The sequence below is a fragment of the Cariama cristata genome, unplaced genomic scaffold, assembly GCF_000690535.1.
Source record: "Cariama cristata isolate BGI_N322 unplaced genomic scaffold, ASM69053v1 scaffold19166, whole genome shotgun sequence".
Taxonomy (NCBI): Eukaryota; Metazoa; Chordata; class Aves; order Cariamiformes; family Cariamidae; genus Cariama; species Cariama cristata.
The window spans coordinates 5,441-21,158 of NW_009624046.1; the positions used below are offsets into that span (position 1 = coordinate 5,441).

General features: G+C 44.3%; 1 protein-coding gene across 1 annotated transcript; it reads right to left on the bottom strand.

The window, feature by feature from the left end:
* Positions 1-243: 243 nt before the first annotated feature.
* Positions 244-15,677, bottom strand: LOC104155919 (1-aminocyclopropane-1-carboxylate synthase-like protein 1). Its single transcript, XM_009703032.1, has 15 exons — positions 15,041-15,677; positions 13,279-13,898; positions 11,750-11,809; positions 8,987-9,057; positions 8,369-8,438; positions 6,868-6,934; positions 6,312-6,409; positions 5,667-5,744; positions 4,556-4,656; positions 3,718-3,807; positions 2,565-2,610; positions 2,282-2,423; positions 1,685-1,827; positions 1,150-1,303; positions 244-825 (listed from the first exon to the last, which is right to left on the bottom strand). Exons 1-15 carry the CDS (start codon positions 15,675-15,677, stop codon positions 527-529), a joined length of 2,676 nt encoding a protein of 891 aa, XP_009701334.1. The 3' UTR covers positions 244-526.
* Between the last annotated feature and the right edge of the window lie 41 nt (positions 15,678-15,718).

Sequence of the window (15,718 nt, forward strand, 5' to 3'; positions counted from 1 at the left end):
CCCATACACATGCTTGTTTACCCTTAGCTGAGGCTAAGTTAGGGCTGACACTGGGTTCTATCTCCCAAAAACACCTCTTTGCAAAAGCAGTCATCTTCTGGCCCCGAAATAGTTACATCTGATCATCATTCAGGAAAAAGGAAACTTTACATATTTCAACAATCTCAAGTCCCTGTCTTCCTGTAGAGCATGAAATAAGAAGCATAAAAAACGACACCACGGGACCTTATAAGAGAGTTAAGAGCATATTCATTAGAAATTAAATACAAAATACACTGATGCCGCAGGAGAGGGGGCAGCAGGCAAACAAGACCCCCATCATTCCCTGCCCTCACCCCAGTCCAAGGAATGCACCTATATAATACAAATTAGAGATCTCAAACGGGGCGGGGGGGAGAGGAGGGGTTTTACAAAGTGATTTTCTCGCTATACAGAAAATATATTATTTACTAGAAGTCACTGCTGAGCTGTTAGGGGCCCAGGGTCAGTCACTGCTCAGGAAACCCCCTGAAGGCACACTGACCCCCTACTGCTTCCCCACCAGTTTGCTGAACACATCATAGATCTCTGGTTTTTCCTGTGCAAACTGCTCGGCTGTATTTTTCTGTAGCCAGTCGGATGAACGCATCTGTTGCTGCAGGAGGCCAATGAGGTCACCAAGGTTGGAGCTACCGGCACAGGTAGGTTCCTGGTGGCGGGATACAAAAATGACTTCATCTGTGCTATCTGCTTTGCCATCCTGATCTGACTGACAAGGCTGCTCCTTCTCCTCAGCCAGTATCTCCTGCTCCCAAAAAAACAAAACCTGGCGGATCCGTTGCATACCTGTAGTGGTATAAGGAGGAGAAACACTAGTGGATTAGTTTAAGCCACAAGTGTCCCCAGATCCAGAAAAAATTGGAGGATGGAAGTAAAGGGAGGAAAAACAGAGAAGATGAGAGGAGAATAATAATAGGATAAGTTTAGCCGGATTAGTTTAAGCCACAAGTATCCCCAGATCCAGAAAAATTTGGAGGATGGAAGGAAAGGGAGGAAAAACAGAGAAGACGAGAGGAGAATAATAATAGGATAAGTTTAGGATTAAGGAGAGGAGGAAACAGTGCTGCAGAAATTCTGGTGGGAGGAAAAAGAGAAGAAAACATTACTCACCTAACTGTAACCGGTGGGTCTTGTCGGCGAAGATGATGCGGAACCATCCGGGTTCACTGCATTCAAAGGCTTTACCGCAGGACAGGAGGACCTTGTTATCCAGAAAACGCCTCCAGAGCAGCATCTCCTCCTCAAATGTGCCTGTCCTAAGGTACTAGGAGAGTCAGCAGAAGGGCCAGAGGTTAGTAACATATAAGCTAAATCACTGAGATCCTCATGAATTTGTGATTCCCATGAGGTCTGCAAAGGCCAGGGGAGACACCTTTTACCTCTGAAGTACAGCAGTTGTGATATAAAGGAAGAAATGGGAGGAAAGTGGCTTGAGAGCAAAAAGATTCCTGCAAGGAGGGAAATGCACAGACAGACGAAAGGAAAAGAATGGACAGAAATACCAGGCAGCCCTTCCCTCTGCTCATCAGACAACAGATTTGTTACAAGCAAATGCTTATCACAATATTAAACTTTCCTCTAGATGCAGTTGTGCCATGTTCCTGCCCTCATCCCAGGAGAAGCTTCCCTTCCTGAGGCTACCAACCTTCCGGAAATCAATCCAGACAAAGAAGCCCGCATTGCGGTTGAGAAAAGGAACCCCAAGTGTCTTCAGCTCATCTGTCACATACGTATGGGCAGCTTTTAGGCGGGCATGGTTGGCCCTCAGGTACACCTGGTTGATCCAGTCTGACCAGAAGGAGAAGATAAAGAAAAAAAATCACAAACAGAAAGAATTCAGATCGGTTCAAGTTTCCAAAACATTCACAGTGCCTTTTTCCATTTCACCCTTAGGACTCTACCCAGGGCAAAGTTAGAAATCCAGTTCCATTCCCTCGGCTCACAAGCTTGTATTCTTTGTTTCTGCTCAGCCGGTTCTACACAAGACTGGCTATTTCTGCACAAATAGCTATCACACTTCTTCAAAGCTGCTCCTCTAACTCTGCTGACCAGGAGCTCTGCAGAAATGGTCCTTTTCTGGAGGACCGTCAGCCTCATGTTACATGGGCAGCGTCAGGATTACAGAAGACTCCCAGTTAAGCTGTACAAACAGGACACCTCTTGGGAAAGTAAGGGGAGAGGAACCCCCACGTACCAAGACACACACAACGGCAGAGGATCATACCCGCAGCTACTGACTCACCTCTGTCTCTAAGCAGCTGTGCAACCTTGTGTTGAACAGGTCCACAAACCCCGTGGAAATAACACAAAGAAGCCACTGCATTAGCGACATCTTGGTTCTCTGTATATAAAGTACCAAAACGAATCCCAGAGACAGCAAAATCCTGCAGAAGACACAGAGAGATGACTTTATGACACAGAAATCCTATTATCTCCACCTTGTTCTTTCCAGCATGAGGGACCCGAGGACACCAAGCCAACTCTACCAGCCAGGAAGCGATGGCACGACGGCAACTGGCACTCACCTTGCTTATTCCCCACATCACATGAGTCCGCTGTGGATCAGGCAATCTGTATGTAGAAGGATGCAGATGGGCAGTTAGTGTCATAGGTGCTGAAGCTTTTGGATCACCAGTGCAGCATTGCAGAAACAGAGAGGCAGCATTACACAGTGACAGACAGTGCAGCACGGAACATCAGTCAAGCAGGGAAAATTCAAATCCGACCTAACTTTAGAAGCTAGGAACTCCCTGGAATTAGTTTTAAACACAATTTTTAAATATTTCAGCTATACAGATACTTGCAAGTGCTATATTTCATGGGTAGATTTCCTGCACGTATGAAGCTTGTACATATGAAGCTAGAAATAAGGCCTGTGCCCATGTATTTGCCAAGACTTACAAGTAATTTTCTTTCTTTCAAACCCCAATGTTTTGCAGAAGGGGATGAAGTCCTTCTTTTGCAACGTTGTACTTCCAAGCCCAGCAACACTGAGCCAACACTTAACCAAGAGTATTTTATTTCCTTGCAATTGAGCACAAAAAGAAAGATAGCACCACTGGTAAAAACTAGAAATTTAAACAAAACAAAACCAAAACCAACAAAAAACCAAACCAAACCAAACCCACAAAAAACCAACCAACCAAAAAACCCACAACCCCCCCCCCCCCCAACAATTTTTAAAAGGTGAGATTTGGAAAGTTTTTCATCTCATTAAATCGATACCTAATAAAACCCACTCTCCACTCTGTAATAACACTGTGATCCGTGACTACTGTATGAAAAAAAGAAAGCAAACAGCAACAGAAAGTCTTTACAGGCATCAACAGAAATGTGGGAAAGAGGTAATCATGTTTAGGTAGGAAGAAAAGCTCCTCTCAAGAAAGGAAACATCTGTTTCCAGTTTTGAGGACTGTCACAAGCAAATATGGAAGCACACATTGAAAAGTGTACCACAACAGAAAATTAACTGCCATTTTTTACTTGCTAGGTTGCACTTGACAAAATGTATTTGCCATTCAGAAATTACAAAAAAAAAAAAAAAAAAAAAGAGAAATGAGCATAAGGCAGATTCAGAATTTGCTAGCTCATGACTTAACTTCCAGTCACAAGTTCTCAGCAAGGCATCATGTTGAACTGTCACTGGAAGATGGCCAGGGAAGTAGGAGCTGATTTTACCTGTCCATGCCCAGGACACTGTGAAACGTGGCTGATTCATCAAAAACTGACAGCATGTAGATCTCATCTACTATCACATGTAATTCATGTCTGGAAAAGGACAAAATGGAGATTACAAAAGAAGGCTGCTTCTGGTCTAGGAGCAGAGAGAAATTCAGGCCTGCAAAGCCTCGCATATATATAGAAAGACTATACAGACGCTGTATAATACAAAGAAGAGGGACACCAAATTTTGCAGAAGCAAAGCTTTTTTTTTCGCAACTCAGAAGGTCTATTACGTGTACATTGAAGTGACTTGAGATATATCCACCTAACTCTCACCCACTGCAACCATATGACGAGATAAAAATTTGGTCATTTCCAACTCACTAGTGAAAATTAATTCCTGTATGTACTACTCGTCTAGAATAAGCTGTATCATCATCCACTCAGAATCTCACGGATCCTGAATCTCAGAGAGCATCCGTGATCCATGAGGAAGCTGGGAACCCATATTCATCTATTTCTTTGCCTTTGCACATACAGAGAAACTGAGAGGAAAGGAACTCAGCTTCCTACCAGAGAAGCACAGCCCCACAGTGTTTGCTAGGACTACCAACAAATCCAACTTGCATTCCTTGATGCAAGTTGCTTTGCCACTCCAGACGACTGCATGGTCCATGCTCCCTCGTCCCCAGCACTCCCCTCTCGGCTCTTAAGCCCAAGGCTGTGTGTGAAGAACAGACTGTTTGCCTGACTTAAAAGATATTCACAGATAAATTCAGGGACAGCGAGTAGTCCACCAGATTCTGGAGGTCATATCCGACTCAGGATGCCTCAGCCTTCCAAACTGACATACCTTTTAGCAAATTCCAGGTAATCCCGTAGCTCTGACAAGGAGTAGATGTCCCCAAGGGGATTTTGGGGATTGAGAAGAATTAAGGCCCTTACAGTGACACCCTGCAGAACACAAATGACGTGGTATTAAGAGAGCGCCCATCATGGGATAAATTTTCAGTCCCTCTACTTGAGCAGTGAGTGTGACACAAGATGCCCCTTAAGCTTCCACCATGACTTCTCACCTCAAAGGTTAGATTTGTATGAGCAAACTTTTAGCCACAAATTCAAGATTTTTTTTACAATTATAACACTTGTAAAGTGAACCAAGGAAAAGATTATAGAATGAATCTATGATTTTGAAAAGAGGGAGTCTGCCACAAACGTTGCCATCTCGTCAATCAATTAATGAGAAAGATGCTCTCACACATTCTCAGCATGGAAGAGAACTTTCTCTGAGCTGTATCAGTAATTGGGAACTAACAAATTACTGAAGATTGCCCACGAAAGGGGCAAGAAAGATAGGAATGCAAACGTGGATGCAAACTGTTCTCATTTAGAGCACTCTTGGCTGGAGATATCAGAGCTGGTAATGATCTAAAGATGCAGCTAAACCTATATAGGGCTGAAGACAACATCAAAACTTACAGACCAACTCTTCAGAAAGGTGATATTCATCTGCATTTATCCTCTAGATTTGCACCTCTCTCCCTCCTGCAAAAACTCTCGGTGTTCTTAGTGGATTGATCTGCACTACTGCGTAGAGCAGTCAGTTTTGGGGTAACTCAGCCGGACTCCCTGAAGGAAAAACCCTGGGTAGTCCCTACTTCTTAGTGCATGCCCAAGTACATTTTCTTTGTGATATGAACGGGTTCCAGTGCTTTGTGAATGGTCTGGTATTCCTGGTTTATCCTTTCTGCTGTGACCAAAATTGGACAGACATGACACCAAGGGATTCCCCCTAAGACTGCTCCTGAGTTTGCAAGCAGCCTGACCTCAGGTGGTCTACAGGGGCAACTGGAAAGGTAGGTGCTAGGTTTTGAAACTGTTTTGATCTTCAGACAACTTCTGGGACGTGCCATCTCAAACATATTGTAGACTTCACTGGTAATGTGACGCTCAGCTAAACTCACCTCTGCCCGGGCATCCTGCAAGGCTTTTTCCAGTTTTTCCACTGTAAGCTGAAAAGGTCGAGTGCTTGTTCCAGTAACCTGAAAGACATCACAACAATAAAAAAGGCCAAGTTTTTTCAACAGAGTCTGCCTTGAGCCAATCTCCTGAGAAACGTTCCCCAAAAGAAAATTAAAATCCCACAATAATGACATAGCAACCATCTTCTTATCTTTTTATACTACAGAGAGAATAAATAAATAAATAAAATCAAAGAAATGTTCATCATGGGCTGGCCACCCATAGACTATTCTCTGGTTATCCTTGAATAACTAAAACAATGCAAGACCTCCATCTGCTCTTCCAACCCTGGGACCATCTTTAGTAGGACAGTATATACTTCTGTCTCCAAGGCTCAGAATAGCCTTTTTTTTTCCTCTCAAGAGCTGTTATTGGGAGTAAGATACAAGAAAAGGAGAAGACTGGAATACAGATTTATGGTCTCAAACAACTTTCTTGCAAATTATGTGCCCAGTTTCCCAGCAAAAATGGGCTGCAGCCTATCCTTGTTCCGAGGACTGCTTTCGGAGGTTCCCAAAGCTCGGCACTTTCCCGTATCAATTATTTTTTAACTACAGAGGTTGGTATTCTCTTCCCTCAGATCTTACCTTACTGTCCAAATAGGCATACACCAGCTTGACATTACCATAGAGGAAGACGCTCTGGGTAATGCCACCGTAAAAGGGAGTAGCAATCAGAACCGCTTCTGGAACAGAGAAAACAAAATTGGTTATCAACAGGTCACAGTCCTCTTCTCTTTTAACGTACTTCAACTGAACATGAAAGCTTTTTTTACAGCTGTGCCCTCTGGAAACACTGTAATGTTACTGCCTTTTCTTCCACTTTATTTTTACATTAATTCTTTAATCTTCTGCAAGAACCCAGGTAAACATAGGTATAGCCCACATTTAGTCTAACCAACTAAAACGGGGCACCACAAAAACAGTGAAGGCAGACGGGGCAAGACACCGAGTGCGGGTGCATGACATCTGCAGACCATGGAGATGATAAACTTCACAGCATAATCTCGCAGGAAACCAGAACTTTGCAGTAGGCCAATACCAATTCCACTACTTCACTTCTGTCAAACAATATTTCAACAGAGTAACACATTATTTCCCAGCAAAAATAAACATTATCAACATCTCCCAGCCATCCACTTACCCCCTGGATCACAAAGGACTGTAGCTAACGCAGAAAATAAAGAGCCACAACCATTTAAAACGATCACCTACAGGAGAAAGAGAGAGGCTAGTGATGAATCTGTCCATAGAAAGACAACACTATAACAGAATCATTTCTGACCACATCACTGAAATATATTTTCTTCCCAATTCTCTAGCACGAATGTTCCCAGAATTTTCCTGCCGAAATCCCACTTCTATCAGAAATAACTTTAATCCTGTTCTTTGCTTCAGAGACACTTTGTCCCAGTGCCGTTCTTGATTCTAATAAGCAACTTAGAAAAAGAGTAGGCTTTAAGTAGGGAAAAAATTGGGGACCAGTTCTAAACTGCTAGAAAAGCAAACAATTTTTCATCAGTTAATGCGTTATCATCTCTTTGTGGTAACAGGAGCTCCGACCTCCTGCCAAATTTGTGCAAAAGCGGAAACCACCATCTCATACAGGAGCAGATTTGACTCCTGCTTCTAATTGAAGATGCTCACAGGTCCCCTAAGTTTCACTCCAAGCAGAATCTGCTGCCTTGGAGAAGCAGTGATCAGCAAGCTGATCGGTGGTAACTTCAGCTCACGTGAAGTATGGGCTTCTGCTGAATTATCGCAGCCAGAAAAGCAATGGCTGCACCAGCTCCTGCTGCCTTCGGCACTCAGCAGAGGCAGGAGTCCCTGATCTCTCCAGGCACCTGCGTCCAGCCTGCATCTCTCCCAAGTCCGCAAGTCCTGCAGAGGCTCGGGTCTTGATGCCTTCCTTATAACACTGCCACAAAGTTTGAAAAGGTCTGTTTTCACAGGCCAAAACTACTCTTGGGTAAATTACAGATTTTTGTCCTGAGGTGTAACAGCAGAAGGGAACAAAATTAAACTTGACTGAAACAATCACAGAATGCTTTGGTTGGAAGGGCCCTTAAAGCCCATCTCGTTCCAGCCCCCCTGCCATGGGCAGGGACACCTTCCACCAGACCAGGTTGCTCACAGTCCCATCCAACCTGGCCTTGAACACTTCCAGGGATGGGGCATCCACAGCTTCTCTGGGCAACCTGGGCCACTGCCTCACCACCCTCACCGGGAAGAATTTCTTCCCGATATCTCTTCTAAATCTTCCCTCTGCCAGTTTAAAGCCATTGCCCCTTGTCCTATCACTCCCTGTCCTTGTCAAATGGGCACTCTTTGTCAAGGCTGAGGGATACAGGCACAGTAGGTCCCAGAGCTGAATAAGGAGATGAAAACATAAAGCCCTACTGAGAGCACTGGCACGAGGAGTTGGCACACAGAAGTAAAGCATGAGGCAAATATACAGTAGACCCAAAACGTTTTGGCTGAAGTGTGCATCAAAAGTTACTGAAATGGCTACAAATCTATGTCATTTACATGATAAAAGGCTGTCATCTTAGCAAATAATTTGTTTAAAAAAAAAGAAGATGAAACTGCTTGACAACAAATGGCAATACATTAGAACAGACACCAATGGAAAGTGGGTTACCCACATTTTCTGCCTTAAGAGGTGCAGGGGCCTTGCAGTAATAGGTCAAAAATCGAGCCACTTCCTCCCGTAAACTGAGAAAGACACAAAAGCAAATATTGATTCAGCTTATTCTCCAAGAGGCTGGGCTTCCCCAGGTCCACATCTCAGGAAAATAAAGCCAGTGCACAGTAAAGTCTGGTGAAAATAGCTAGAAAACAGGATAGCTCAGGCCCATGCCACAGATACGACTTTTACACACAGCAAAGGTGCCACGGATAATGTCTATAATGGTGCACACGTTTCTGATGAGCTTTAATCAAGGCACAGAAGAGAAAGATTAAAGTCCCCAAGTGTTCACTATGTTTCAAAGAACTGTTTGGAGTTAACTGATTTGTCAATGTACACAGTGCTTTTAAAACTCTGTTTGCTTTAGAAAATTTGCACCTTCTCTCACATAAAACGATTTTTAACCGGATGAACTGGTAGGGCAGTTAATTTACAATTTTGCAAAGAAAAAGATGATTAAATGATCTAGAAAAATTTTAACTCGTGAATGTAGCAGAAGTGATTTGTATTCATCCGTTCTGCTTATCAGATGAGTAGTCAAAAAGAGAAACGTTACAGAAAAGAGAAGACTTACAACATATGTCCCTTCCAGTCGGGATACTGAAGCAGTGGAGGCTCCATCAGATTCATGTCAGTCTGTGTCAGCTGGGAGCAATGAGAAGAACCATTAAAAGCACAATCACCGATATCAGAAACATGGAAATAGGTGGGATCCATGTACAGGCACGTTATCTGCATAGACACACACACATACACACACGTGCAACTTCAACAGTTGTAAAACTGGATTGAGAAAGCCACTGAGCATCAAAATTAATGCAGCTGGGAGAAGCAAGGACCAGCGAACTGATCAGTGAGAACTTCAGGTTATGGGAAGTATGGGCTTCTGCTAAGTTACGGCAGCCAAAACTTTGCCGTGCAGAGATCTAAAAAAAGGATGCGGAATGGGCAATACACACGATGGCCATAACGAAGATGAAGACTTTTTCAGCAAACGAAGCAACGCAAAGAGTCCCAAAGAGCGTTTCGCCCAAACTCTGAGGACAACAGCTTTCAGCTGGAAAGTAAGTCCCAGTTGTGAAAGCTCAGGCCTAGACTGTCAGAAAGAGACAGAAAAGACTTTGAATCACAGTCAGATATGTATTTTCTTTAATAAACTTTCAATATACTGATTTTTTTAATGAATTCTAGCTTTCATTTATGTCTCAGTTCCAAGTTACTGCAGCTCCTTCAGATCTATAATTCTGATAAGTTTTGGTAAGTGTTAAAGGTAAGGGGAGCTTTCAAAAGATAGAAGAAAAATGAAATTATCTTCTTGATAATTCTACCTCGGGACAGGCACTTTGCTCCTTATGAGGAGTTCATTCTGATCTCAAAGACAGATTCACCTGAACTGTGGAGCCCTTTTTAATGTTTGTATTTAGATAAAGTATGCACACTGCTTTTATCTAAATATTTTCAAGGTTGTAAATATCAGGGTTTCGCATGATCCAGTTCTATGAAGTTGCAAGGGAAAGCACAGCTGTGATAGGGGTAGAGAGGACATTTTACATAAACAAAACGGGAATAAACAACGATTATGTACAATGTACCTTCCAAATATTTAATGGCAACCAAATCTACGAGTTAATATTAAAAAAGGTGAAGGTGGGGGGACACGACAAGTAGGTGATAGTGCAAGGGAGGGGGGAAATTCAACATGCAGTGTGAAAGTTTCTCGCATAATAACAAAACCACAATGTTCTGTATCGGTGTTTTAATAACTGGTGCCAAGCTCTGGAGTTTAAAGACACTGCCCTTATCCCATGCAGAATTACAACCTGATATTATAGGATTAAAGTTCCTTTATTCAGCTGTAGATGTTCTTGAAGCCTATGTAGCACAGAACTGTGCCTCCTTAGATCTCTCTCCTAAACTTATCTAGAGAATGCAACATAAAACATATCAGCAGACTCGGCCACAAATGACCGTGCAGTAAGAAAGAGGAGAACCCTCAAAGGTAATGCATTAAGGGCTAAGGAAACCAGACGGGCCAACTGAAAGGAAGACCATCTGAGACCTCACGCCACAAAATATTCTAATAATTTGAAGGTCAAAAGTTGAAGACAGAAATCTGATACGTTACTTTATTCACTGGACACGGTGAAGTTACTTATTGTCCCAAATAGCAACAAATTATTTGCCGACAATGCCAGCTGGTGTTGCGTTCAGCGAATCCGTACTGTAACTCCAGGCTACGACGACTGAGAAGCTGGCAAGGATCTCTTTGTTCAGCTTGTTGCCACAAGCGCAATGGCTCATCTCGCTACGGCCGACAAAGTCTTAACTTGTTTTCAGAATAAGGCTAATTAAGATGCGGCTGACTACCGTCTCCCTCTGCACTACTTACTGCAGGCTCGGTGTTAGTTTTAAGGGGAAAGGACAGGGAAGGAAGGAAGCTATCACCTACGCAGCCTAGAAGGCACCTTTTTCGTGCAGGCAGGAGCTCTGCCTTACCTGTTCTTTTAGCTGGAAGGCGGAGCGGTGGGGTAGCGTCCCCCCGAGTCAGTGGAGTGGCAGGCAGAAATAAAACAAGGAACATTTTGAGGGTGGGAATTGGTGGAAAGGAAGCAACCATGAACTTCAAACCGCAGAGGTCGACTCTCCGACCCTGAGCCACCTTCCCTCCCCACGGACAACTTCGGGTAAGAGAAATTGCCACCTGCCCGCCTCGCCGGCTGCGCCTGGGCAGCCATTGCAGTGGAAATCAAGAAATATTCCTCTACAGCAGGCTTCTTGTTGTTTTCTTTTGGTTTTTTCTATTTTTGAGTTGTGCTTTGTGTTTCCTGCCTCTCCCTGGTGCAACTGAACCAAGCGAGCAGGTAGCAGTCTGATTTCGAGAGGTTTCAAGAGCTGCTGCCCTTCCCTGCTGCCACCCTCACACGTTTCAGGGAAGTTCAGAACTGGGTATCCAAATCATCTGACTATATAATGGACAGATGTGAAGATCCTTGAAATTAAAGAGAGTTCAAAACCTCTGCATTTAATCGCCTACTGTCAGCAGGACAAAATAAAATGCATCTTGTTTTCATTTAGTTTTCTGAGCCACATACATCCCCAAAGGGAAACCCATCACGAAGGGGAACAGAGAAACACCCTTGTTCCTATCCTCTTGGAGAAATAACATAAATAAACGGACAAATAGCTGGATTCAAAAGTGACTTCCAACCAATAAAAAAATTCACAACGAAAAACTTTACCAGAGAAACCTGAGCAACAGCAGTAACTCTAGGAAAGTGCAAGCACCAAGGAGGAACTACACAGCAAATTCAGTATTTCTTTTGGGAACAGGACTTACCCGCTTAGACATCAGATCAAAGCAGAGCTTATTCTCACTGGTGCCAAAGTTTATTATACCCTAGAAAAATAAATAGTTTATTGTTTATAGACACAAAAAACCACGTGCATACATCACCTTAGCTACCACTTCACTAAACTGCCTCCAAAAAGCTAACCAAGGAAAAGTCAAAACACAGTTCACGTAACCTTCACCATATATAACTTGAGACACATATCTACGTGTGTGTATTTACACATATATCCCAGGCATCCAGCTTCTTAGTAAACTGTCTGTAAATTAGTATCTACCAACAGGTTATACTTCTTTACAGAGTATGTTTACCTTAATCTTGAATTCACTCACTGGTATATATCCAACTACAGAAGAAACCAAGAAAACCAAGGTTTACCCTTCTGCAGCAGTTTTAAAAAAAGGTTTTGGACGTATTTCTTTACCTAAAAGCATTTATCAGTCATTACTGTTCCACTCCACTGATTTGCTCAGAAACCACATAAACGTGTAGTCATGAAAAGTGGTTAAAACACTAAATTTTCCCCACGGGAGAGATGACCCGACCATTCCAGCTTTAGGATTTGGCCCTGCTTATTTAGCACCACATTAGATCTTGAAGAGTTCAAATCTACTAGAACATTTTCGTTATTGGAAGAGGTTGGGTAAATAAGTTTTAAAAAATGCGAAAGGAAATCTAAGCAACTGTATGTATACGATGTTACTAAAGTTCAAGTCCAATTTTAGATATTTGTTTACCTACATAGACAACGGTTGGTAGAAGAGGCAGTTTGCACCGCGATGCACCTTCTATCAAAAAATTGTGGTTTTCTACCTTAAAAAAATCCACTTTTCGCCTCCCAACACAGTGTGACTAAAGTCAGGGCTAATAATAAAATATTTTTAAAGTTTCAAGTAGTTCAGTATCTGAATGCGGGATCTATTTAAAAGGAATCCACATACAAATCATGATTTATATTTACTATACTAGTTGTTCAGTAATAATTTGCCGTCAAGTATTAACGCTCAGCCTTCGTGCCACAAGGGGGGTATGATGAGCTACTTACAACCGAGCAGCTGAGCGTTAACAGGCAGAGAAAGTGCTGAGCGTCAGTTAAAAGTAATTAAAAAAAGAAAAAATAGTCTACTACTTAGTTGTTGTATCTCCTGCAATAATCAGATAAAATCAGAGATGGTCTTCAGTGGGTGATGAGGTGAAAGGAGGAACAGGAGCTCTGTTGGCTCCTGCAGATTTCTTACATTTTTCAAGGTCTACTACTGCTATTATCTCCCCGACAGGGAAATCAGAGTGTCCAAACCTGAGCTGAACACGGCGCTCCTCTGATGATCTGCAAAGCTACTTTTTATTTCTCTTCCTCAAACAGCCAGCTTGACCTGCCATCTATTAGTGAGACCCCAAAAAAAACCCCACGCTTTTAGCATATCTGCCAGCAAACCTCCAAGAAAGTGTTTTGTGGTTTGTTTTTTTTTTTTCCTTAGTAAGAAAGCCAGGAAAACACTTTGAGGTTCTCACTCACATTGGGGTTCTTGTCTTCATCATACTTGTCAGCATGATAAGCTTTGTACCCTTCCTCAGTGGAGCCACGAAAAATGTTGGCAATGTTGCCGCGAGCAGAGAGATAGGGGCTTCTCTGGAAATCGCTGGGGTTACAGAAGCCGTGCACGTCAACCCTCCTCTCGCTAAGCGGCCGAGCCCTCATCTCTTGCAGGTCACCTCCTCCTCCTCCTCCTCCCATTCCCGCAATTTCGGAGAGCGCCTGGCTGAAGTCCAAGCCCCGAGGCATCGCAACGGAGGAGGTGGAGCCGCTATGGCTCTGCTTTAGGATGCTGAGCATCTGAGCAAAGACATTGAACATGCGAAACTCATGCTCCCGCTCCAGTTCAAACCGGCGCTGCTCCAGTTGCATCCGACGTTCCTCCACGTCCACATCTCGCTGAAATCTGCGTTCTTCCATCTGCAAAAAGCGCTCTTCCATGGCCCGCTGAGACGTCAGGGTCTTCAGCAAAAGATCATCGAGCGGGTCCTTCACGCGCTGGCCTTTCCGCTTTTTTCTCAGCCGATGCAAGGCAGAGAAGCCAGGCCGGGGAACCACGTTCTGGATCCGTGACGAGTTTGCCATGTTGGGCTCGCTGAAACCTGTAAATACATAAAAGCAAGGAAGAAAAATTAAACACGGAGCAAGTAAAGTGGCGTGGACACACTTTGCTGCCTTCCCCTGCCCTTCCTAGGAAACACCCTTTGATCTACTGTGAGGTTTTACAGGAAAACCAAAGTAAAACCTGTCAGGTACGTCTTGAAGTTTGTGAGTTTTCTTGAAGTTTGTTTTTAACTTCACATATTGGGCACCGCAACATGCTGCCAGCCCCAGCCCCGTACTTGGTCGCCGAATTAACCCGAATGACCATCAGTTCCCTCCACTGGACTAATTATGCGACCACCACAGCAAAGAGGACGTAGCGTTTCTTCCCGATCTAAGACGTTAACCTCAGGCTGGTTATCGTCTCTCTTCCCCATCGTGCCGTGCTCTTCCATCAGCCTGTCCTACGCTGGCTTGAAACCCCCAGGATTTCCCGACTTGTACCCTGCCTGGCAGCCAAGCAATGGCCAACCGCACTTTCAGTGCAGAACTCTGATCTCCTGTAAAAAGATACGCTGTTTCTGCCAGCGACTTTCAAAATCGTCTTCTTTCCAAGTCCTAATGACTAGCTTAGAAAGCCAGGCAACGGTTATTCCCAAGTATTCTTCATTGTTGAGTGTCCTAAAAGATTAGATTCGGAAAATATTTTAAAAGAACGCAAGGAAAGTTTCACCTGCAGGTTTATAGCGTAGCCATGGCAGAGAAGGGTCTCCTGATACAATTCAGCATGAGGACTGCAGACAGCCCTGGTGATGTTCAAATGGTACCAAAAAGCATGCGATTTTTTTTCTTTTTTTCAAGAAGGTAAGTACTGTCAGCATTATATGCAGAAATAGAGCACAAATGCCTAGCCCGGCTTATGGCAGGTGTGCCAGCCCTTTGGATTTCATACACAATCTTTAGCCTAGCGCAGTAATTTTAGATTTTATTTACCTGCAGCAAGATACGTTTCAGGAATGGCCAGAAGACTATGAATGCGGATACCAGCCTTCTACTTTAAAGCTTTTTGGGACGTGGAAAAATAAGGATCCAAACGTCAGTGCAAAAACCAGGTGTCTATCTCTGCACCAGAAAAAAAAAGGCTCTCTTTCTGGGAAACCGGGCAGAAACCTTATGCTGGAATGTAAAAGGCTATCCCTACCTGAAGGTGAAACACTGGTTTCAATGGGAATCTCCACCCTGGAGATGGGAGAGTCGTTCTGGGCCCTCTCCAAGAAGGCTCTCTCCATCTCATGTTCTTCAGGGGAGCCCTGCTGGTAAGACATGGATGGTGGGGGCTCTGGGGTCAAGCAGTGTTCATCAGAGTTCACCTCCTCACATTTGATTTCCATCAGTTCAGGGTGCTGGGAGTGTCCAAAGGGCAGGGCCGAGGAGGCGAACTGGTGATGGTAGCTCTCCACCATGCTGCCCTGCAGCACCTGCTGAGCCATCATGGTGCCGCTCAGGGAGCTGTAGGCCAAGGCGGGCCGGCTGGTCAGCACCCGGTCCATCACCTCGTAGAACTTCCACGTCCGGCCGCCCCGCGGGGCCTTGCTGTTGTCCTTGATCCGTCGATACTCCAACTTCATCTTCTTGATTTTCTCTCGGCACTGGTCACCCGTCCGGTGGATGCCCTTCTCCCGCAGCACCTCGGCGATGCGGTTGAAGACGTGCTGGTTGCGCAAGCAGCTTTCCAGCTCCATCTGCACCGACTCGTCGGCCCAGAGCTGCAGCAGCTCCACCACCTCGGGGTCCGACCAGTTACTGCCGCGCTCGTACTTCTTCCCTCGAAAATCCATCGCTCCCGGGCCTCGGCGGCGAAGCGGCGGGGCGGGACGGG

What these genes read in the sequence shown, in the direction of transcription:
- LOC104155919 (XM_009703032.1), bottom strand. Translation starts at nt 15,677, where the DNA reads ATGGATTTTCGAGGGAAGAAGTACGAGCGCGGCAGTAACTGGTCGGAC. An exon ending in TGCAGGATGCCCGGGCAGAG is followed by an intron (nt 4,657 to 5,666) that starts GTGAGTTTAGCT and finishes TGTGTTCTGCAG; the next exon opens with GGTGTCACTGTAAGGGCCTT. An exon ending in TACCTGGAATTTGCTAAAAG is followed by an intron (nt 3,808 to 4,555) that starts GTATGTCAGTTT and finishes GTCCTTTTCCAG; the next exon opens with ACATGAATTACATGTGATAG.